Source organism: Gracilinanus agilis, chromosome 2 (genome assembly GCF_016433145.1).
Source record: "Gracilinanus agilis isolate LMUSP501 chromosome 2, AgileGrace, whole genome shotgun sequence".
Lineage (NCBI taxonomy): Eukaryota > Metazoa > Chordata > Mammalia > Didelphimorphia > Didelphidae > Gracilinanus > Gracilinanus agilis.
Window position 1 is genome coordinate 392,634,921 of NC_058131.1, and position 24,999 is coordinate 392,659,919.

General features: G+C 41.6%; 2 protein-coding genes across 2 annotated transcripts in view; one reads left to right on the top strand and one right to left on the bottom strand.

Annotated features, from left to right (window-relative positions):
* Positions 1-16,292, top strand: part of CSF1R (colony stimulating factor 1 receptor) — a 53,455-nt gene extending 37,163 nt beyond the window's left edge. Inside the window, exons 11-21 of the mRNA XM_044659864.1 lie at positions 9,134-9,260; positions 10,091-10,195; positions 11,033-11,143; positions 11,514-11,670; positions 12,571-12,641; positions 12,805-12,902; positions 13,313-13,435; positions 13,579-13,690; positions 14,011-14,110; positions 14,532-14,640; positions 14,736-16,292. Of these exons, the coding sequence (XP_044515799.1) occupies positions 9,134-9,260; positions 10,091-10,195; positions 11,033-11,143; positions 11,514-11,670; positions 12,571-12,641; positions 12,805-12,902; positions 13,313-13,435; positions 13,579-13,690; positions 14,011-14,110; positions 14,532-14,640; positions 14,736-14,864 (1,242 nt within the window). The 3' untranslated portion in view covers positions 14,865-16,292. The remainder of the gene's footprint in view (positions 1-9,133; positions 9,261-10,090; positions 10,196-11,032; positions 11,144-11,513; positions 11,671-12,570; positions 12,642-12,804; positions 12,903-13,312; positions 13,436-13,578; positions 13,691-14,010; positions 14,111-14,531; positions 14,641-14,735) is intronic.
* An 83-nt stretch (positions 16,293-16,375) lies between these two features.
* HMGXB3 (HMG-box containing 3) overlaps positions 16,376-24,999 on the bottom strand; it is a 57,484-nt gene continuing 48,860 nt past the window's right edge. Inside the window, exons 16-20 of the mRNA XM_044664505.1 lie at positions 23,264-23,483; positions 22,301-22,434; positions 19,616-19,732; positions 18,926-19,135; positions 16,376-18,077 (exon numbers count right to left, since the gene is read on the bottom strand). Of these exons, the coding sequence (XP_044520440.1) occupies positions 17,601-18,077; positions 18,926-19,135; positions 19,616-19,732; positions 22,301-22,434; positions 23,264-23,483 (1,158 nt within the window). The 3' untranslated portion in view covers positions 16,376-17,600. The remainder of the gene's footprint in view (positions 18,078-18,925; positions 19,136-19,615; positions 19,733-22,300; positions 22,435-23,263; positions 23,484-24,999) is intronic.

Here is a 24,999-nt window from a genome sequence, read left to right on the forward strand (position 1 = left end):
AGTATCTGAGGTCATATTTGAACTCAGGTCCTCCTAATTATGAGCCTGGCACTCATTTCACTGTGCTACCTAGCTTGAATATCTTTTTGAATCCCAATTCTGTTATCCATTGTATTAGTTGACCCTCCTAACATCATGTCATCTGAAATTTTGATAAGCATGCCATATATTCCTTTATCCAAGTCACTGATAGAAATGATAAATAGTACAGGATGAAGTACAAATCCCTTGGGTCACCACTGGAGCCCTCCTTCCAAGTTGACAATTGAACTATTAATGACAATACTTCTAGTCTGTTCTTTCAGAAAACTACAGAATCTCAAAGCTGAAAAGAACCACATTCACAATTTATTCTAATCTATATCAAAACAAGAATCTGTTCCACAATATCCTTTTTTTTAACTCTTACTTTCCATCTTAAAATCACTACTGTGTATTGGTTCCAAAGCAGAAGAGTGGTAAGGGCTAGGCAATGGGGGTTAAGTGACTTGCCCAGAATCACATAACTAGGAAGTACCTGGGGTCAGATTTGAACCCAGGGCCCCCCATCTTTAGCCTTGGCTCTCTTTCCACTCAGCCACCTAGCTGTCCCCCACAACATCTTAAAGAAATGGTCAAGCAACATTTCCTATCTCCTCCAGCATTCTATTGTTCATCCACTTGGCTTTTGCTGTGTAACTAGTTACATAAAACTCTTTTTAAAATTCTATTTCATTTTTAACACTCTTTTTTAAATATAATTTTAAGTTCTAAATTCTCTCCTGCCTGTCCTCCAACCACTGCAAAGCCAAGAAATATGATGTCAATAATACATATGAAATTATTCAAAACATATTTCCAAATCAGTCATGTTTCAAAAAAAATGGGGGCAGAGGGAGGCTCAGTAGATTGAGAGTCAGGTCTAGAGATGAGAGGTCCTACGTTCAAATCTGGCCTCAGACAGTTACTAGCTGTGTGACCCTGAGCATGACTCCCTTAACCCCCATTGTCTAGGCCTTCTTGCTCTTCTGGCTTGGAACTAATACACAGTAGTGATTCTAAGATGGAAGGAAATGGTTGTTTGTTTGTTTTTTAACCCATGATCAGGTCATTGTTAGGAGAAAATCATTTTGGTAGTTGAGTGGAGATGAATTGAAGTGGAGAGAAATATGAGGAAGAGAGAACCCCCAGAAAGCTATTTTAAAAGTGAGTTAAAAAGAGGGGGCAGCTGGGTAGCTCGGTGGATTGAGAACCAGGCCTAGAGACGGGAGGTCCTAGGTTCAAATCTGGCCTCAGACACTTCCCAGCTGTGTGACCCTGGGCAAGTCACTTGACCCCCATTGCCTACCCTTACCACTCTTCTGCCTTGGAACCAATACACAGTATTGACTCTAAGACGGAAGGTAAGGGTTTAAAAAAAAAAAAAAAAAGTGAGTTAAAAAGAGGATGTATTTTGTGATGGTAAAGAACTAGAAACTGATGGAATGCATCAATTAGGAATGAGTGAACAAATTTGTAATACACACTTGTAGTGAAATACTATTGTGCCATAAGAAATGACAAACAAGATGATCACAAAAAAAACAACCCCAAACCTGAAAAGACTAATATGAAGTGATGCAAAGTGAAGTGAACAGAATCAGGAGAACATTGTACTCAGTAACAACATGATGATCAGCTGTGAATGACTTAAGTATTATCAAGGCAGGGATCCAGGAAAACTTCAAGGGACTTATGACAAAAAAGGACATCCACCACCACAGAAGGAACAGACAGTATGAATGAAGATGGAAACATACCATTCATCATTTTATTTCTTCCATGACTTTTTCTGTAGTGTAAGCAATATGTATCTTGTTTCATAATATGGCAAATTGGAAAATATATATTATATGATAATATACGTACAACCTATAGCATATTGCCTGATTTTGGGGGAAGGGGGAAAGGGTGAGAAAGAGGCAGAAAACATGGATTGCAAAATGTCAGAAAATTAATATTAAAAATTATATTGACATGTAATCTAGAAAAAATTATTATAATAAAAAGAGGATGTAAATGAAAGGGAAAAATCCAAACAATAAAAATTAAGAACATAAAGAAAGTGAAAAAGGTTTGCTTCAATCTCTACTCAGAGTCCAACAGTTCTCTCTGTGAAGTGGATGGCATTTTTCATCAGAAGTCTTTTGGAATTGGCATTGATCATTGTACTAATCAGAGTAGGTAATTCTTTTATAGTTGACCATTGTTCAAATCTTGCTGTTGGCACATACAATGTTCTCCTGGTTCTGATCATTTCTCTTTGCATCCGTTTACATAAGTCTTCCTAGGTTTTTGTGAAACCATAGTGCTTTTTATTCCTTATAGCACAATAGTATTCCATAAATATCATATACCACAACTTGTTCAGCCATTCCCCAATTAGTTGGGCATCCCTTCCATTTCCAATTTTTTGCCATCACAAAAAAAGAGTTGCTTCAAATATTTTTTACATACAGGTCCTTTTTTCTTTTCTTTTATTTATTTGGTAAACAGACCTCATAATGGTACATCTGTGATGTGGGCACAGCAAAATTAGGGTCTTGTCTGAAGAATTGACAACTCAGACTAACTCCGTAGCAAGGGGGAAAAAAAAACAAAAACTTGATTAAAAGAGAATCTAGCAACAGAGTGGCTATAGATAGCTAGGAAGGTATAAAGAAGGTAGGATGTAAGTAAGGGAGGGAGGGAGATAAGGAGTTTTCAGGAATGCTTTTTATCTTGATTAGTTACTAAGGAAGGGGTCATTTGTTTAGGTGGTTATTGCCCTGTTGTTCCAAGGAACTGATGTCATTTTGCCAATGGTCCACTTTAGTCTTCTTACCTTAACCCATGATTCACAGCCCACTAGGGGGAGCAAATTACAATGTAAATAGAATTTTAATGATATATTAAACACCCCAGGGCAACTTTTGGTCAAATTTTGCTCTTTTTTGCAGGGACTCTAAAGGCAGTGATTGTGAAAGTTGAGCATTGCTTGACCTATCCTGTGTGACTGTAAAACTTAACCCCCTTAATTAAGGAGTTGGGTTATATGACGTAAGGAGTTTTCTCAATATTGTAAATCTAAGCAGCCCATAAATCTTATCTAAAATGTGGCCCCATACTAGTCAACTAATTATTGTTTTTTTCAATATTCTTCTGATTGTTTACAGCTAATTGGCAGGGTTTAGTGGGACACTTCAGCCCATAGCAGCTAGGTCAAAAGTTATTAGGCCCAACTTTTTTTAAGTAATCTCTTGTATGCTATCTGAGTCATCTTGGGCATTTAACCTTTTTCTGAGGCTCAGTTCCCTCCTCTATAAAATGAGGTCGACCTATATAATCTCTAAGTCCCCTTCCAATTCTAAATCATATGATACAGTGAGTATATCCACACAAGATTCCTTACTTCACGGGAGAGTGGACAATTTGAAATGTCTTCTCACAATTCTTTTGCCTTGAGTTTAGGGTGGGGGATTGGCCTCATTCATAGGATTCCCCATCCTTCCAGGCTATCATATAGGAAGTGCTCATCCCTCTCCTAGAGGTTTCCCTCTGGTCTGGGGATTCAGGGGCCCTCAAAGATCAACAACCCACATACAGGAAAGGCCCTTTCTGTATTAAGGACAGTTCCACCCGGGAGGTTGAGTCATCAGACTACTAGCCACCGGGGTGACCACAGGACAAGCAGAGAAGGAAGAAAGAAGAGCAGAAGTCAGCAAGCAGGGAGAGAAGGCTGCTGAAAGGCTTAAATTGTTAGCCCAGTTCTATTTGTTGGGAGAACAATAGGAGTAGAAAGAAAATAGCTCTAAAAAGTGGAGATTGAGTCAGATTACAGATGAAGTCACAGAATCACAGAATTTTAGAGTAAGAAGGGACCTCAATGGCCATCTAAATGTTTTCAAGTCTTCTGGTAGGAACTATTTTCCATTAGCCTCATATTCCTTTCCAGAAAGCATACATACAAAGTCCCTACTTCCAGCCAGCGGGGGCAGAAGGGAATAACAAAGGAGCTTGGCAGATGGAAGGGATGGGTGGAGGGATAGGTGAATAGCCTGTTTTATTATTATAAATGATCATTTATATTAAATTATAACATTGTTTCTTTTATTATATGTTTTCATGGTTTTACATTGCAGTGTAAAGAATGTTGGATTTGCCATCAAAGGGTGGAGATTCCTGTCCTGGTTCTCTCCCTGGCTACCTGTGAGACCTTGGGCAAATTCAATCTCTTTGAGCCTCATTTTCCTTTAAAGGAGAGGTCTGGATTGAATGACCTTGAAGATTCCCTTCCACCTCTACCTCATGATCTAAAAAGCCATTTTGGAAATAGCCCATATGGTTTTTAACCCCACAGTCAGACTGTTTCTACCTCACCTCCAAAATCCCACTACTTCCATTTACCTCCCTGCAAATTTCCTCATTTGGAAACTGAGGTTTCCAATCCTTCTGAACTTGAGCAGGGATGCTTTTTTAGCATGGTTCATGCGTAGCTAAATTTCCCTTCCCTGGAAATGTTTTGCTTCTCTCTAGTTCTCCAAACTAGTTGGGAAAATAACCTGGAACCCTTGTTTTTCTCCAGCAAATGTTGACCATGCAAATGTCCCATTTGAAAAGAAAATAGTGAGATTCTGTCATTCTAGGAAGAGGAAAATTGAAATTAATGGCAAAAACTCAGGTTTTGGATTCTAAGGACCTTACTTTGAATTATAGCTCTGCACTTGCTACCTGTCTTACCTTAAGCAAGTCTCTTCACTTTTCCTCATCTGTAAAATGAGAGGATCAGACTAAATGGTCGCTAAGGTCCCTGCCAGCTCTTTGAAACTATGACTTCCTGCAATGTGGAAAAAAAAATTCTTAGAGGTCAGTGGTATCTTCTGAATGTATACTCCCTAAAGAAAGGTTCTGGTTCCATAAAATAATAGTAGTAGCTAGCATTTATATGGCACTTTAAGATTTTCAAAGAACTTTACACATTATCTCATCTGATTCTCACAATAACCTGTGAGATAAAGACTATTGTTGTTCATCCCGATTTTATAGATGAGGAAACCAGGGCTGAGAAAGATTAAGGGAATTACCCAGAACTACACAGCTAGAAAGTATCTGAGGTAGGATTTGAACTCAGATCATTCTGACTCAGATCCAACATACTAACCACTGCTCCACTTAGCGGCCTCAGAAAATAAGGAAGAAATGTATAGCTGTTAGAGCTGTCAAAAAATGGAATAGGCTGCCTCATGAGAGAAGAAGCTCACTGAGAGCAAGTGGCCACTCCTTGGAAATGTTGAAGGTTGGAGTAGCTACCTTTGGAGGCCCCTTCTGATTCTGAGATTCTCTGGTTCTCTCAAGATGCTTTCTTCCTCCTTTGACTTCCCTTCTGCCACTCCCCCTACCTCACCCCCACCACAATACCAGTCCTAGTTCCACATCACAACAGGCTGACTCAGGTCCAGCTGTGAGGAAGGCAAAAAAAAAAAAAAAAAAAAAAAAAAAAAAAAAAAAAAAAAAAGTGCTTGGGGAAGAACACTGACAGAAGCCATTTTAGGGAGATCAGCAGGTGCCAATCACTGCCAAAGAATTAATCTATCCAAGATATCTCTAGGCTTCCTCCTTAGTTCTAGTGGCCTCGAATTTGATATTTTAAACTATTCTTTTCCTCTTAAATCAACTAGCATTCTTCTATTCCTATAATGGTTCCAGAAAGGTAGAGGCCCAAGAGGGAAGAAGTCTTTTTCTCTCCTCTCCTCTCCTCTTCTCTACTCTTCTCTTCTCTTCCTTTCCCTTCCCTTCTCTTCTCTCCTCTTCCATTCCTTCCTTTTCCGCTTCTTTTTTTCCTCCCTCTTTCTTTCTAAAATGGTAATCTGCAGAGAAAAGATGCCAAACTGCATTGGTAGAGGGAGTTTCCTCATTTGGGAGTTCTCTATACTAGTGAAATCACAAGCCCAGTCCCTATTTTTAGATCCTCCCCTAGCATGAGAAGGGTCACTGCAAGGGTTTAATGATTCTGTCATCTCACTCTTCCTTGTTTACCTATATTCTACACTACGTCTATTAGTTTCCTGATGCCCATGTATTTCTCATATTTCTAAACCTTATCTCTCAGACACACACAGAGTAAAGGTAAGGGGCTAGACTAGAGAATAATATATTATGCTTCAGCTGAAATAAAAAAAAAAAGCAGCAGAGGCTTTCATGATCAAAAGCAAAGCAAAATGGAGATGGGAGGTCCTGGGTTCAAACCTGGCCTCAGACACTTCCCAGCTGTGTGACCCTGGGTAAGTCACTTGACCCCCATTGCCTATCCTTACGACTCTTCTGCCTTGGAGCCAATACACAGTATTGACTCCAAGACGGAAGGTAAGGGTTTAAAAAAAAAAAAAAAGCAAAAGCAAAAATGTATGTAATTAAAAGAGACTAATTTCCCTAATAAATATTGATGCAAAAAAATTTAAATAAAATGCTAGCAATGATATTATAGCAATATATCACAAAGATCATACATTGACCTGGTGAGATTTAAATCAAGAATGCAAGGCTGGTTCAATATTAGGAAAACTATCAGCCTAATTGGCCAAATCAATAACAAAAATAAAAATTATATGGTTATCTCAGTAAATGGAGAAAAAGTTTTTGACAAGATAAAATACTCATTCAGATTAAAAATACTAGACAGCATAGAAATTAATGGAACTTTCCTTAAAATGCCAAGTATTATTTACCTAAAACCATGAGCAAGCATTATTGGTAACAAAGGTAATGTAGAAACCTTCACAATAAGATCAGGGGGGAAGCAAGGATGTCTATTATCACTATTCAATATTGTACTGGAAATGATAATTGTAGCAATAAGAGAGAAAAAGAAATTGAAGGAATTAAAATTGGCAATGAGGAAACAAAACTATCACTCTTTGCAGATAATATGAAGGTATACTTGGATAATCCTAGAGGATTGACTAAAAGACTAGTTGAAATAATTAAACTTTAGCAGTTACAAGTTATAAAATAACCCCACATAAATCATTAGCATTTCTGTATATTACCAACAAAGTCCAACAGCAAGAGATAGAAAGAGAAATTCCATTTAAAATAAAGGTGGGGGCAATTAGGTAGCTCAGTGGATTGAGAACCAGGCCTAGAGATGGGAGGTCCTGGATTAAAATTTGGCCTCAGACACTTCCTGGCTGTGTGACCCTGGACAAGTCACTTAACCTCCATTGCCTAGCCTTTACCATTCTTCTGCCTGGGAAACAATATACAGTATTGATTCTAAGATGGAAGTTAAGAGGTTTTAATAAATAAACAAAATGAATGTAGGTGATATAATATACTTGGTAGTCTACCTGCCAAGACAAACCCATAAACTATATGAACACCATTACAAAACACTTTTCATACACATAGTATCAAATCTGAACAATTGGAAAAATAGTAATTGCTCATAAATTGGCTGTACAAATATAACAAAAATAGCAATTTTACTTAAACTAATTTATTCAGTGCCACATCAATAAAGCTACCAAAAATATTCTGTTGGCCTTGAAAAATAATAACAAAATTCTTCTGGAAAAGCAAATTGTCAAGAATATCAAAGGAATTAATAAAAAAATTTTAAAGTGGCTTGGCCATATCAGATCTCAAATTGTATTATAAAATAGTAATCATCAAAACAATCTGGTACTGGCTAAGAAACAGAATGGTAAATCAGTGAAATGGATTAGGTACACAAAACACAACTATAGCAATCTACTGTTTGATAAGCCCAAAGATGCTAGCTTTGGAAACAAGAAAACTGGAAAGCAGTTTGACAGAAACTAGGAATCTCACACCAAATGCCAAGATAAGGTCAAAATGGGAACATAATTTAGACATAAAGTGCGATACCATAAGCAAATTAGAAGAACATGGAATAGTTTACCAATCAGATTTATGGATAAGGAAAGAATTTAAAGACTGAACAAGACAGAGAACATTACAGGATATAAAATGGATAATTTTGATTATATTAAGTTTTAAAAATTTTGCACAAACCAATATAGCCAGATTAGAAGGAAAGCAGAAAACTGGGGGGGGGGGGATTTTATAGCAACTTTTTCTGATAAAGGTCTAGTTTCTCAAATTATAGAGAACTAAATCAAATTTGTTGGAATACCAGTCATTATCCTCAATTGATAAATGGTCAAAGGATATGAACAGGTAATCTTCAGAAGATGAAATCAAAGCTATCCATAGCGGTATAAAAATGCTCTAAATCACTAGTGATTAAAGAAAGGCAAACTGAAACAACTCTGAGATATCACCTCACACCTCTCAGATAGGCTAATATGGCAGAAAAGAGAAATGATAAATGTTGGCAGGAATGTAGAAAAAATGGGAGATTAATGTGCTGTTGGTGGAGTTGTGAATGGATCCAACCATTTCTAAGAGCAATTTTGAGCTATGCCCAAAGGGCTATAAAATGTTGCATACTCTTTGACCACTTCTAGGTCTGTACCCCAAAGAGATTTTTTTAAAAAGGAAAAGGACCTATATGTATATAGCAGCTCTTTTTGTGGTGGCAAAGAACTGGAAATTGATGGGATGCCCATCAACTGAGGAACAAATTATGGTATAGCATTGTGATGGGATAATATTTGGTATAAGAAATGAGGATCATGATGCTTTCAGAAAAACCTGGGAAGACTTACACGAACTAATGCAAAGTGAAGTGAGCAGAACCAGGAGAATATTGAATACAGTAATAATAATATTGAACAATGAACAACCATGAATGACTTAGCTATTCTCAAAGAATTGAAGACAATTCCAAAGGACTAATGGTGGAAAATGCTAACCACATCCAGTGAAAGTATTGATAGAATCTGAATACAGATTGAAACATGCTATGTTTTACTTTCTTTATGGTTTTTTTGGCATGTGTTTTCTTTCACAATATGGCTGTACATGCGTAATCTATATCAAATTATTTGTCTTCTCAATGAGAGGGGAGGGGAGGGACAGAGGGAAGAAAAACATTTGGAATTCATGATTCAAATTTTTAAAAATATTTTTATGTGTAATTGGAAAAAATAAAATATTTTTTAAAATAAAAAATAAAGAAAAATCTTCTCTCTTTTTGCTTCCATTATCCCAGAAACCCAAGTACCAAGTACGCTGGAAGATCATTGAGGCCTGTGAAGGAAATAACTACATCTTCATTGATCCCACACAACTGCCCTATAATGAGAAATGGGAGTTCCCCCGAAATAACCTGCAGTTTGGTGAGACCAGAGAGGCATCTATCTAGATCATAGAGTCAGGAGGGTGGTTAGACCCACAAGCTAGTAAAGGAGAAATTCTAATGGTCCTGACCTTTAGCTCCGGACATTCTTATAGGTACAGACTGATCTAGGGAGATGTGGGTTCTTGAGGGAAGTGGGGCCTAGGGACCCCACCTCCTACTAAAGGAAAAAAAAATATCCCAGCCACTATTACCAGTTAATCTCCCTAGGTATACTTCAATTATTCAAAAGGGTCCTGCTGCCCAGTGAAGACATATACAGTAAGGACAGTCTAGTGCAAACACAAAATAAAACTGTGGGTTACCCTGATTGTGCCCACTTTAAAGTAGATTTTGCTCTGACTTATTGGTTATGTGCTGAAAGTATAAAACATTTTTTTTTAAAGTGGCTCACAGTTTAAGGCTGTTTGGACAGTGCTTCAGCCTAGGAAGGAATCAGAAGATCTGGGGTAGAAGCCCATAACTCTGTGTATGAATTTTGCCAAATCACTTACCTTCTCTAGGTCTCAGTTTCCTCCTCTGTAAAACTGTGAGAATTGCGCTCTTAGGACTTTCTACTTTTAAGAGCTATTTTCAAGAATTATATCTCTTCTGTACCCATTGCCTCCAATCCCAGGCTGTTTATGTGACTCTCTTCCCCTCCCCAGTTCTGTAAAGTACTTACCTCCTAGCCTACCTCTGCTTGACATCCAATTAAGTTTGCCTCCACAGAGTTGAGTTGAACATCTTGTCTGAGAAATTTGCTCTGTTCTTGCTCATCTTACCCTTTATATTCCCACGAGAGCTCTGAATAGATTGTGTTGGTGACAGGCAAGACACTGGGAGCTGGAGCTTTTGGGAAAGTAGTGGAAGCCACAGCCTTTGGACTGGGGAAGGAAGATGCTGTCCTCAAAGTGGCTGTGAAGATGCTGAAGTGTGAGTAGGATCTCAGGGTGAAGGGTGGGACCCGGAGGATTCCAAAGTAAAATGCAAAGCCTGGGAGGATTCAGGGTAAATCGCAAGGTAGCTGAGGAACCCCAGAGGGTAGGGTTTGGGAAACCCAAAGTGAGAGGGAGGAGTTGGGGGAACTTAGAAGTTGGAGGAGTCCAGGACTGACTGAGCAGAGACTGAAGGATAGGATCTGCAGTTGGACCTTCAAAAGTCATCTCAAGAGCTAGGTCTCACCTTTCTCTCCCTAGTGACTAGATTGTGGGAAGGCAGCTCTAAGCTCTGTTCCCCTCAGGCTTGGAATCTCCAAAGGTCAGCCTGGTAGGAACTGGATATCAGGATACTCAGGTTCTCTTATAGGCTGACTTTTGGTCTCTTTCCTCTCTCTTGGTCTTAAACTTTTGGCAGGCCCCTTGTTTATCTTTCTCTCAGGGTGTTGGGCCCTGGTTTTAGGAAAGGAGTCTGAATTGTGTCTTCAGAATGGAGGATCCTTGCTATAAGCACAGTAGCACTTTCTCAGTCTCACACTGCCCTCTCTTGGTGTCTCTCTGTCTCTTACTTTCTGTCTCCATTTATGCCTCCATCTCACTGGGTATCTGTTGGTATTCTCTGTCTCTCTCTCCCTCTTTTTTCTCTCTTTCTGTCTCTCTCCCTGTCTTCTCTTTCTCTTTGTTTCTCTGGCTCTCTCCTTCCTTCCTTCCTTCTCTGTTTCTCTTGGTCTCCGTCTCTGGCTGACTATTTCTCCTAATGTGTGACTCTTCTTGTATCTGTCCCTATATGTCTCTGTCTCTCTCTTTCTGTTTTGACTGATCTTCTCTATTCCAGCCACTGCTCATACAGATGAGAAGGAGGCCCTTATGTCTGAACTGAAGATCATGAGTCACCTGGGGCAGCATGAGAACATCGTCAATCTGTTGGGAGCATGTACCCATGGAGGTGAGAGGCACACTGTAGAGAGGGATCATGTGATCTCAGAGGCAAGCCAGAGTTTCCCTCTTGGAAAAAGAGTCCAATAGACAGAAATAACAGAGAGCTATGCTTCAAATACAGAGCATCTCAGAATTATAGAATCACAAGATGATGCCATATCATCACTATGTTAAGGAGAAAAATAATTTCCCCAAGGGCATACAACTTGTTAGAAGCATAGCAGAGACTCAACCCATCTCTCCTGGCTTCCAGTCTAGTAGGATTCCTTCTATTCACCATGAAGACTTTAGCCTCCAGAGTACCTGCATCTCCACATGTGTTCACTCCTCATCTTCCTCCCAAGAATGAGTATGCCCACCGGTCTCTCCCAATCTAGGCCCAGTCCTGGTCATCACAGAGTATTGTCACTATGGTGACCTGCTCAACTTTCTACGCCGTAAGGCAGAGGACATGTTGGTGCCAACCCTAAGTGCTGAGCCTGATGGAGGCCCAGGGTACAGGAACATCCATCTAGAGAAGAAATATATGCATGGGTAAGGACACAAGGTAGCCTGGGAAGCATGGGGTGGAAGGCCATGTCATTGGAGTCCTTGAGTGGCTCATGAGGAAGGGAGAGAAGGGCCAGGCTGTACTGACCTTTGTTTCCCCATCTCTACCACGAGGAATAGCCACTCTAACTCATAGAGCTCACCCTTCATTTTCCATGCCAGTGAAGTATCTCAGTGAATCAATCAACAAGCATCTATTACCTGCTAAGTGCCAGGCACAGGGTGGGAGAGGAGAGTGATAGAGGTGAAGATGGTACATAGACAAAAAAACAAACCCTGACCTGAAGGAGTTTATGTTCTAATAAATGTCCCAAATGTGACTAATTTCGCATTGGCTTTAGGATGTAGCTTACTCTTAGGGTAGCATTTTGGGGGGAGGGATCTGAACAGGCCTAGAGTGGGAATGACAATGCTGATTGGAAGCTTTGAGTAAGTTTTGGGCTGACTGAGTATTACTCGTATTACTCTTCTCTGGTTGTTCAGTATTTCCTTTAACCTCAATCTTAAGTGGACTGAGGACTGACAATTTTCCTAGGTGGCCATTTCCTTAAAAACCCTGGGCCCAGGGCAGCCAGAGTGGATAGAGAGCCAGGCCTGGAGACAGAAGGCCCTGGGTTCAAATATGGCCTCAGATACTTCCTGGCTATGTAACCTTAGGCAAGTCATTTAATCTTGGAACCAACACTTAGTATTGATTCTAAGACAGAAGGTAAGGGTTTAAAAAAAAAAAAAACCCAAAACCACATGAATCTGGGACAAGTGTCTGGAATGATCAAAAGAGAATGGCAAGGTGAGAGTGGGCAAGACCTAGTCCTGGCCTGAAATGGCCCTTTCTCAGCCCTCACGGCCCCTACCTGCCTGAGGGAGTGACAGCACCTTCTCTAGCCAGGGCCTGGACACCTACGTGGAGATGAGACCCGTCTCCTCCTCCTCTTCTGGCTCCTTCTCTGAGCAGGGTAAGAAGAGGCTGAAAGCAGGGCAGGGGCTGGAGTAGGAGGAAAGCCTGGGTGAAGGGAAGGGGGAACAGAGACAATGATGGGGAGTGGAGAGCAGGTGCAGGGAAGGAGGGGGCACTGCAGTTCCAGTGCGGCCCCCTTCAGCAAACTGCTCTCCCTCTAGACCTGGACCAGGAAGATGGACGGCCCCTAGAACTCTGTGACCTGCTACGCTTCTCCAGTCAAGTGGCCCAGGGCATGGCGTTCCTCGCCTCCAAGAACGTGAGTGTCTGAGCTGTGGTCCACCTCCATGGGAGAGGGAGCTGAGGCCAGGTTAGCGTGGGCTCAAGCTAAGGGGCCACTAGGTAGGAGGGCCTGAGGGAGCATGTGGGAGAGGGGAAAGGGGAGGCCACAGAGCATGAGTGTATGGAGGCACTGCTTCAGTCTTTCAACCTGTGTCCTCTAGCATAGTGCCTGGCAGTGGTGCTTAAAATACTTGTTGACATAGTCTATGGATACATAAGACATAGGTTCACATCCATGTGTGTTCTAGTAGAGTGAGGGCTGAATCGGAGAGCTGAAGTGGGCAGGGAAGTAGTTTGAGTGACTGGGTCAAGAAGAGGCCCGAGGTCTCCTATCCCACAGGGAGCCCCACGTTCCTGATGGTGACCCTGAGGTCTCAATTTTTGCAGTGTATTCACCGGGATGTAGCTGCCAGAAATGTGCTAGTGACCAGCAGGCGAGTAGCCAAGATTGGGGACTTTGGACTGGCAAGGGACATCATGAATGACACTAACTACGTGGTCAAAGGCAACGTGAGTAATGTGAAAGAGAGGTAGAACAATGGCTTAGAGTCAGAGCTGGGAAGACTGGGAGCAGGAAGGCTCCATGGGGGCTCCTCCCCACTCCCAGGCTCTGTGGTCCCCTTGGAGACAGACTGAACACTTCCTGTGTCTAGGCTCGCCTGCCTGTGAAGTGGATGGCTCCAGAAAGCATCTTTGATTGTGTCTACACCGTGCAGAGTGACGTCTGGTCCTATGGCATTTTGCTCTGGGAAATCTTCTCACTGGGTAAATATGGCAACTGTGATGCTCAGGGCCCCATCAAACAGGTTGGGGAGCCTTCTCTGGGTTTAGGTCTGTCCTTGGGATAGTCCTTTCTGTTCCAGTCTAACTGGCCCTTGGGACCAACATGCCATCACTTATTTAACATTTTTGGAATTCTAGGCTGGGTTTTGAGGAAGACAGAAACAATACAAAACCTGATACCTTCCCTATTGCAGGTCTCTCTCCCCTAATGCTGAAGTGGAAGGCATGCACATGCAATAGAGTGATAAAAAAGATGTAGACCAAAGTAGCTGCCACTATCATGAGGGTCTTGACTTTTGCAGGTTTGAGCCCTTACCCTGGCATCCTGGTGAACAGCAAGTTCTATAAGTTGGTGAAGGAGGGATATCAGATGGCCCAGCCCAACTTCTCTCCCCCAAACATGTGAGTTCAGATGCTAGGATGGATTTAGGTATGTTGTTCTCTCAGGATTATTACTCAACAGTGATCAAATATTGGCTTTGCACCTTATTCCCACCATTAGGTATTTACTTATGCCAACAAATCTATCCTTCAAGACCAAGTTTTAAAATGGTAACTCCTTTATGGAGCCTTCCCTCCATGCCTCCCACAATTAGCAAGTGGCTGTGAGGAAAGCACTTTGTAACCCTTAATGCAGTACAGGGATTCTGTTCTTTATTCTCTTCTTTGGTGCCTACTTTGCATAGCCCTCCAGGAAGTTCTTGGAATTGAAGAGATTTGAGTTGGGGCCTGAAGGATGATTTGGGGTTGGGGAGACCTGGAATAGGCACTGAAGATGAGGGAAAAAGATGAAATTTCTTGGGCTTTCCTTCCTGTTCACCAGATATAGCATTATGCAGGCATGCTGGGACCTGGAGCCCACTCGAAGACCCACTTTCCAGCAGATCTGTTCCTTTCTTCAAGAGGAGGTAGATGCCACTAGTAAAAAGCAGGTAAGCTGGGGTCAGGAGAGGGAGGCTGGCCTAAGTGGTACTATGGTGGACCTGAACAGGACTAACTGGCTCTCCTCATCCATCTTCCTCCTCAGGACTATGCCAACCTGCCCAGTAGTGGCAGCAGTGAGGAAGAAGACAGCGTCAGTGAGCCGCTGGACTGTTGTGACCAAGTGGACAGCAGCCAGCCCCTGTTGCAGGCCAACAACTACCAGTTCTGTTAAGTCAGAGAGTACCTACCTCTTGCTTCTCTAGACAGTCTAGTTCCTTTGTGGAAGGGTCATCTTGGAGCAGGAAGAGACACTCAATGATTTAGTTATTTCACTGAAGGGCGGAGCCCAACTATGAAGCTCAGAAATATAAAATAGGTTAGGTATTTCCCTGGGAATGCATGTCAGGGTCAGAGTGGCATATGGTGGCTGTGGCCTGTCTTGGCCTTTCTCAACTCATTGGTGCTGTAACAGCCTATTTTACCACCTATTGCTAAATATCATCTCAGCAAATTTATCTCTTTTTCCTCTCCCCACTTAAATAATTTTTACCTTTATGGCTAAGAATTCCTCTCACTTCATTCCCTGTGGAAGACTAAATTAGTTCTCAGGAATTGAAACATTGCTTAATTGGGTGTGGATGTGAGGTCCAAAACCTCCAAATATTACTGGAGAAGCAGTATGGCATGGAGGATAGGATGCAGAATCAGAAAGACCTGGGTTTGAATCCCACCTTAGACACCTTCTGTCTTATACAGCCCCAGGCAATGGCCTCCTTCCTCATCTATAAAACGAAGTTGGATTCCATTATCTCTAAGGTCCCTTTCAGCTCTAAATTTACAAGCCTGGGTAGGCAGGAGTGGCAGGGCAGAAAAGCATCACGTCCAGAAAGTGCCAGCCATTCAGTAGCAACAAAGGTATTTCTCAGAGAGGCTGTATTTCCTATTATCTCTACTCTGCCTAAGGCTTACATGTAGCATTTCTGCCACAAATAACTCCAGAGATGCTGCTCTTCCTTGGGGAGGCACCACAGCAAATTAATTTTGTGAAAGTTTGTTTTTGTGTTTTGTTCTGTTTGGGTTAGAGTTTAAGTGATAGGACTCCTTGGGCTTCCTTTTATAGCAGAGTCCATGCTGCTTAGTTGTTTTGGCATTAAAAAGTCCAAGGTCTAATGTCAGGACTTACCTTCTTTGGCTCTTTGAGTTACCAGGCATTGCTCTGAGGGCTGGCTAACGTTGGTATTTGGCTGACAGGCCCCAAATGTACCTGAAAGCATTAAACTAAGCCGTCTACTTTTAACTAACAATCATCCCACACGATGGCAAGGTCATGATTAAACTAACATTAACTCAATCAAGCCTCTGGAGTTTTTCACATGTAAAACAATAAAACAACAAACCAACCCCTATCTCCACCCCTTCGTCAGATAAGCTGAAATCCCTTCCCCTTGTGCCAGAACTGCCTTTACCCCTTGATGTACCTACAGTTAGTTCCCTTTCCCAATCCTGACCTCTTGTGCTGATGTGATGCCCTCTAAAACTGCCACAGTTCCAAAGGAAAAAAAACAAACAGTGCTGGGTGTGGGCACCCACTGATATCAATGACATGACATGGGTCAAGGGTGCCTCCAAGATTAAATAAACTAATCTAGAGATGCTAAGATTCCAGGTTCATGGGCATTAACTTTGTTCTTTTTGGGAATGGCTCAGTTTAGCCCCTCTTTCTCCCTGATGTAGGACCACCCACTCACCAATCATATCTTACCCACACAAACATCACACATCTGACTTCTGCTTCACCCCAAAATGGATAATTTATTAAACTTTATCATTTGGGAAAAAAATCACTAACTCCTCAAATAAATTAATCAAAAAATGGCAGACTCCCATACCAAAATGGCCTTGGGTGTGTGGACCAGTTCTGCCATTCTTACAGTTCAGTCTGCTTCCCCTTCATGGAAGGGATGTTCACCGACACAACATGTGTGCCATAGCTCCTCTGCCCTTGCCACATCCTCCAGTCCCAATGTCAACCCTGTAGCTAAGTCCCCATCAGCAGAGTGTGTATGGGAATGTAGAGGAGGATGAGGCTGGGAAGAAAAGGAAGGGGGACTTTCTTCCTCAAAGCTACAGTTGGGAATGATGTCGGCAGACCCAAGAAACAGAAATGGGAGAAGCTGGGTGCTCATGAGCCAGCCAGATCCCTGACTAATTAATTACTTTTCAGGGGAGGACTCTCTGGCTTCCCACTGCTGCTCCCTAAAGCTGCTTCCAGATTTGGTTTCTATTGTAAGAAAAGACTTAGGCCATGAATAGGACATAGCACCAGAAAGAATAAAGTGCCCAAAGGGGTGGGAGCTGGAAATCACAGCACTAAAGCCTGATCGAATCATGCAAAACCTGCAAACCATGCAGGGTTTCTAGATGTCCTCCCTCAGAGCCAAGGATGAAAGAGATAGTGAGAGCTTCCTAAAAAACAAGGTTGGCAAGTCTGGGATAGTGAATGCTCACCCCAGCAGGAAGGGCTATCTCAGTAACAGTCTGTTTCTTGGCCTCCTGTCCTGACCCACTGCTTCCCCCAGTATATAGTTGGGAGCCCAAGTCCCACCACACATTCCGGGAAAACTTGGCTCCTGGGGGTGGGAGGGAACAAAGGCAATTACAGCCTGGCTTTGACATCCTAAGTGCTATTCCATGGCTAGAAGTGGATTCTGGAGCCTCCACCACCATCAAATTAAGGTGGTACATAACTCTAAAAGGAAACAGTCTCTACAGGGGGGCTTCTTGCCTTCCCTGAGAACAGAGGGAAGCACATGGCTCTTTGGTCATCACAAGCAGTCAAAGGCAAATGGCCTCTTTCTCACTGGAAGGCAGAGAGGAGTCACTGCCAGCGCACTGGATGTATCTGCCTGGGGGGACCCCCCAGTATGGCTTGAGACAGAAGGAGTAGCCCCTGCAGGGAGGAGCTGGCTTAGTCAGAAGCCTCCCTCTCCTCCCCCTGAGCATCCAAATCTTCTTCCTCAATTTCAGTCTTGATCTGTGCCACCCCCAAGCGATAGAGAGTATCTCGAATCACCACCTCGCCTGGCTGGCAGCTCTGTACAATGTCCTGAATCTGCCGATTGACAATCTCTCGGCTGGTGAGGAAGTCTATGAGGCGGTTGTAGAGGTAATAATGAGTGGCATTGTCAAAGGTGACAGGTCGCTGGCGAATGTTGCTTGTCTTGCTGTCTGTAATGGCGGTGAGGACAGCTTCATAGGGTTCCAGCTCTCGGCAAAGGGAGAGCAAGTGGTGCCTGGAGCTAGGGTCACTTGGGTTGTTTGGGTCTGTTCCAGTGTGGACAATGCGCCGGGTGGTGGTTTTGGTGACTGGATGCTGGACTGAGTGCTCGGCTACTGTCATGTCTACAGTGTAGTGTCGGTCCAAAAGTTCTGGGCAGGACATATACTGCAAGACACACAGGGAAAGCAACATTCACAACAGGAAATAATTAGTAAATGCAGGCCATGGACCACAATGGAAGAGGCGGAAGATATTTATCTGGGGAGGTGGATGTTCTTCCTTCAAGTGGTATGGGGTGCAGCCTGTGTATTTAGTAAGGGCCCAACCCTTAAGGAAGAGATTACTGAGGAAATATCCAGAGAAGTCTCTATCTGCTTCAATGTGTCTTTGATACTTAACTACAATTTAACTGTTGTGGACATTTCTTCCCCCAATGCTGATCTTAATTTCCCCGTGCCTTAGTAAATAGTCTATATGAATTGCTGCAGCCACCATAAATTTTTGTCAACTGTCTGCCTATATCCATAAACTTTCTGCCAGAGTGTGATATTCTTTTGGCAGAGCCTTTGAGAAACCAGGGTCTTTTGGTAGGAGTGCAAGGCTGTGAGGTTAATGTGCCAATGCATACTTTGGCCAGGTAAAGGTCCCTTAATATATTAGGCATTAAACTCATAAACATCAGTCATGGAATGACTACTGTGTCTCATTCCCAATATCCCACAAAGCAAGAAGCAGATTCTATTCCTAGCAATCTACCTTCTTAAAAGGTTCATATAGTAACACTCAGCATACTATAATGGAAAAATAACCAGAATGAAAGTGAATAGGCTTGGGTTCTCTTGATTTTTATATTCTACTAATTGGTTGAATGATCTTGGCCAAGTCACTTCAATAACCCAAGGTGAAATAGGTAAAATGTGACACAGATAAGGACTGGTAACTAAGTTAAACATGAAGAGGTAAATTTGTTCTTTGTGGCCCAGGGCTAGTACCAAGGTCCCCAGATAACTCACTATTGGCGGCTCTGTGGGGTTGGAGAAGCAGCCCTGGTTCCTCCCCCACAACTGGTTAGTCAGTTCTGGGTAGCACAAGTCAGCACACAAGGCCACTGGGGTGGCCAGATCCACTACATACACAGGAGGCCAATGGCGTGAGGAGGTGAGCAGGTCCACATGATCACGAGCACTTTCCCCTCGAACCAGATATTTGGAGCCACATATCACCTGAGGTCAGAGGACATAAAGACACAGATGAAAGAGTACTTGACCAGAATCAGTTTAAGAAATAGCACAATGTCTGAGGATATCCCAAAGTTCTTAATGCCTTCCAAGATAAAAAGGGGGGAAAAAAATTCCCAGTTTGAAGCAAGAGGCTTCAGTGCAAATTCTACATCCGCCTCCCTATCATTCTTTCCTCCCAACTACAATTTCTTACCTGGTGAAGCTACTAAATCTTAATGTTCTATGGGCCATCTAGTGGCACCATGAAGTAAATTGTTTTCTTAGCTGTCACATAGTGCTACCTTGACCCAATTCTATATGATTCTATAAAGTTCCTGGCTTAATATCTCTGCCAAAAAAAAAAAAAAGAGGTGAATCCCCAAACCATCTCTGCTATTCCTGCTTACTCCAAACATCCAAGGATTCCACAATCAATGAACTAGGTCCCATTCACCCCTACTAGCAACCCTGAAGTTTCCTTACCTGGTGGGGACACACCTTGTAGATTTTGCCCCCTGTAAGGTGGGATGGAGGTTGTCTAGCTCCTCCCCCATTCTGTATTGATTCATAGAGAGCCAACAAGGAATAACAGAGCTGATCCTGGAGAACAAAAGGAAAAATAAAAGAATTGCTACTGGAACCTGGATCTAGGACAGTTTAGTGATGCTCCCGTTTGGAAGACTGTACTTGAATTTCCCTGGGCTTGGATGCGGGTATGTAGGGCTGCATACATTGTTTTTGACTGTCTAGCACTCTATAAACCATAAAGCTCTGCTTCCCTCACCAACACTCTGTGCTTTGCAGCACAAGAAAAAAAGGAGATAGACCGAGGGACATAAACTTTAAGTGTGTTTTTTTTTAATCACTAAAATAGAAATATTGATGCTGTGTATTTTGATTCTGCAAAAACTAACAATCTATATAATAAGTAATTATTTGACTGACTTCAGTGCCACTTGCCAAAGCCTTGATGAGTCTTCTTGAGGCCATAGCCTTGCAAACAAGGCCCTCAGTGTCACCAGTGCTGCTCACCAGAATCCATTCTTACCACTAGGACATCAGCAGGAATATTCTAAGACTGGTTTTGAATGTAAACTGCCTTGTAAAAACATGAAAAGTCCTAAAGAACTTCACTTTGTGCTTCACTTTTAAGACCAAAAGAATAAAGCTTATTTCTTTCCCAAATTTTGATACTGTGACCTACCTTAGATTGCAATGTTCCAAAGCCCAAGGAGATACCCAAAATCTCTAGGAAGGCTAGGTGGAAGAGAATTTATCGGGCTAAGCTCACATCACCTCTTCAGTTCAAAATAGGTCTGCCAGACACACTGATGGGCATTTTAAAAGTATATGTTTGTGCCCTTTTTGCACACTGCAGTCCCTCTATAATTGACAAGTCATACCAATCTAAGTCTAAATGGCAGGGCTGGGATTTTAGCTATTCTAATAGACTGCTTGAAAACCCTTTAGGGTAATAACCAAATGTGTTCTTAAAAGAAAAAAAAAAGAAATGAAAGATTTCCCAAATACCTTTCCCCTTCCTCTCAGTATTGGAGACCTGACTTGGGACTACTGACTCTCACTGGCATGAAGTAGTTGAACAGTTCCTAGCTCCTCTAGGAATTCCCAGAACCCTAGAACTGTATGGTAAGGTCTTGTAATCAGTATTTTAAGTAGCAAATCCGGTCCATTTCTACCCAGTGTTGTTGGTCTGTGGCTTAATACATATGAACTTTTTGGAGTTCATATATAGGTAATGAGCACATATTTTGTCTAAATAAGAGATATGGCAAGGAATGACAATTCTAAGTACAAGTTTTATGCAGGCTATAAAAATGAGACCTGTGCAAAGTGCAAGTCTGTCTAACAAGGCAGTAAATACGTATGACAGTAAGGAAGCAGAGAACCTGACTGAAAGGCAGACAGTTCAGAAATATTTATTAAATACTTACTATGTGCCAGACACTGTGCTAAGGACTAGAGTTATAAAGAAAAGCAAATATACAGTGCTTGCCTTCAAGAAACTCACCCTCTAACAGGAAATACAAAACATAAGCAAAATATAAAGCAAATATATAGAAGACATATACCTAGTAGCTAGAAGGTAATCTCAGACAGGCATTACCAGCGAGGCAGACTGGAAAAGGTCTCTGGAAGAAAGTGAGATCTGAACCGTGTCTTGAAAGAAGCCAGAAGGTGAAGGTGAAGAGGGAAGACATGGGGGTCAGTGAGTGAAAATACAGAGTTAGGAGACGGAGTGGTTTGTACAGAAGACAGCAAGAAAATCAGTACTGCTGAATCACAGAGGATATGGAGGGGAGTAAAGGGATACCAACCAGAAGGCTACTGCAACTGTCTGGACATAAGATGAGGAGAACCTGTCCCAGGGCAGTGGCTATATGAGTAGAGAGAAGGGAACATACATGAAAGATGCTTTGAAGGCAGAAATGACAAGACTGGAAGACAGATTATATGTGTGCAGTGAGTGCAAGAGAGATATGAAAAATGACACTGAGACTGTGAGTGTGGGTAAGGGGAGGATGGTGATCCCCTTGTTAGGAATAAAGAAATTTCAAAGAAAGGAGGGGTTGGGGAAAAAGATAATGAAGTTTGTTTTAGACAAACTGAATTTGAAGAACATGAAGTTTAAGATGTTCAAAAGACATCTAGTGATGCAAGAATAACTCAGAGGAGAAGTTGGGCTCGATGTCAAGATCTAGGAATCATCTGTATAGAAATGATCATTGTACACATGGGAGCTGAGGAGATCTTCAAAAGAAAGAGTAAAAAGGGAGAAGAGAGCCCAGGTCAGAACTTTGGGAGACATCTGTGGTTAGTAAACATAGCCTCGGTGAAAAGTCATCAAAGGAGACTGAGGAAGAATCAGGAGGGAGGAGTATCACTAAACTCTAGAAGGAAGAGAATATTTAAGAGAAAAGTGCAATGGACAAAGTCAAAGGCTACACTGAAGCAACTATAGTCTCTCTTGGTCTTGAAAAAGCTAAGGGTAGGGTTACTTTCTCTTTATTGTTTTTTAGGAGTTTCTTTTCAAATTCCTTAGCAAATAGCCATGGGGAGAAAAGAAAAGGTACCTGGGAAAAGGCAAGGTTTTATCCATTGAGGAAAGTATGCTTTACAAAATCCTGAAAACCTCTTTACTCAGCTCACCTTTGTTTCCTCTTCCCCCCAGGGAATACCACACAGCTCCAGAAAGTGCTGTAGCTGCTCTTTGCTATAGGAGCCAATCTCTTCCAGCTTCAAAGTGCTTTCCTGAAGCAGCCTCACCAGGGAGCTACCGTTACCTGTGAAAGGATGGGGGTAGTAGGCAGGGGAGGAAAGAAGGATGTTTGTCAGCTACAGGCAATGTAATGAGGCTTGGAACAAGAATTTGGAACAAGTAGGCTCATACAAGTATTTAAATTTAGTAAATGAAACCTTAGGTCTTCCTTATGTTGTAGGGATGGTAAGCATCAATGGCAAGTCACTATGCCACTATTCTAGGGTTTTATTCCCATTTTAAGTTCTTTGAAACCTAATTACAGGACTACATTCCCAAAGACATGAGAGCTGCTTCCAGATAGATAGCCCAAGCCAAGAACACAGACTTATGCAATAAAGGTCTATCACATTTCTGAACTCTGAAAGAAATAGAAAGCCCCAAAGACAAATGGCCACCCAAGTGACTGAATTCTTACTCCAATTTTCATGGCCACCAGCTAGAAAACCAAACTCCATTGTCTAATACTTAGTTGGCCAAATACTCAGATATCTTTGACATATATCTCTGAGTCAGAGAGTGCCTACAAGGTTGCTATCAAAGGCTTTAGTGCTCCTACTTCACCTCCTCATGTATTGTTTAGAAGCCTCTTCCATATGTATTTTTATTCTCTACCCTCTGCTTGGAAAGCTGAAAAAGTAGGGGCATCCTTGTAAAGACTATCAGTAGTCACTAGCTTTCTAGAAATATTCTGCTAGGCTATAGACATAATCTACATATTGATCAAAAGCACTTTCTGAGCATTATTATCACTAGTTTGCTCAAAATGGATATATATCTACAATCTTGACTTAGTTTTCCAAAGGATCATAAGTACCCTAGACCTTTAATGTTTGGTTCTGAGATAGCCTTACCAGGAACTGACTGTACTTCTAGGTTCTTGTCCTTTTCAGTGTTGACAACCACAGGTCCTCTCATCAATGGTGGGAAGAAAGGGGCGATGACAGAGGCATCAAATTTGGTGATAGGGATGCTGGCAGGGAATGCCATCTGTTCAATCACTTCAGTCTCCATTGTGGACCAGAAATCCTCTACATTCACCTCACTGGAGCTCAGGAACTCTGGCCAAGTGAACTAAAAGGTAAATTTGAAAATGGTCACTCAATAGGAAGATGCCTTTTCTCATCAGGGAAGCCATGTAACCATCTGAATTTCAAAACAGCAATTACAAGGTCCCAAGACTAAGAGCTAGAAAATACTTTACAGATGATCTAGTCCAACTAACTTACTTTGCAGATGGGCAAAGAGAATTTTTTAAAAAGAGGATAGAGGGGATAAATATGAACTCTATGAAAACAACAAAAAGGAGAAGGCATAGTGAGTAAAGAAGGGACTATCTCTCCATTTATTGAGAAGGCAATTAAACAAGCAGTATTAGAATTTCTGAACCTAGCAGGTCTTTGAGGAAATCAAAAACAGTTTCTCTGTGCCAGGGATTGCTGATTAGACCAATTAGACTCAAGACTAATGAGAAATTATTAGTGAGCATAATTAACATGTTCATTGACAGGCAGCCAACAGTAGACTGAATGCCAAGAGAAAAGACAGGCCTAAGCTATGATTAATCTCTGAAAGGACTGACTTAAGATTTAAAAAGTTAAAAAAGCATAAGCAGAGCTTAAAGTCTAGCTTTGCAACAATTCTTAAATCATACTTTCTCTTTATACCTTAAATATGGATCATATAATTTTAGACAAAAAATGTTCCATAAGTGTTCCTTAAGAAGTCATATATCTCCAGTGGGCATCAAGGGAGTTAAACGAGGAAGGGGAAAAAAAAAGATCCTGAGGGGAGGGTAGAACAATTCTGTTGTTATGGTCTGAAGAATAGTAATAACAACTACCAGAACTTATATAGTACTTACTATGTATTGGCACTGTGTTCTGTGTTTTACAAATATTTCATTTGATCTTTACAAAAAACCCTGTGAAGTAAGTGCTATTATTATCCCCATTTTGCAGTTGAGGAAAATAAGATAAAATGAGTTTTCCTGCTTCCAGGTCCAGCACTAATAGCCACTGTGCCACCTAACTGCCTATGGTATGGACTGATACAGAGGAAAATGAATAGAAACAAAACATTTATATAAGGACATAACTTTGCAAAAAAGAAGGCAAAACCAAAAACCAAGAACAAAAGAAAATGCCTAACTTTGAAAGACTCAAGAACTCTGACCAGAGCAATGATCAACCAAATCTTCAGAAGACCTATTTGATGCAGCATGTCACTCACCTCTACACAGAGAAGTGATGGACACAAAGAACATAATTTATATATTATATATTTTTAGGAAGCAAGCACTGTGAAACATTTATACAACTTGATACAGAATCCCCTTTGTTTTCTTCCATGTTTATGAGATATGTTTAGTGAGAGGTAACTACTGCTCATCTAACATACAATGCATGGTCAAAAAGTAGTACCCTTTCCAGATCACAACCTTATAGTGTGCCCAAAGGTGTTGGAACAGACAGGGACCCTAGCCAGAATGTGTTCTCTGTTGAGCAATGGTAATGGCCCCTGAAGGCTCCCAAAAGAGCACTTCAGTGAAGGATACTAGGAGCTCCAAGTCAAACAAGTTGAGCATCTC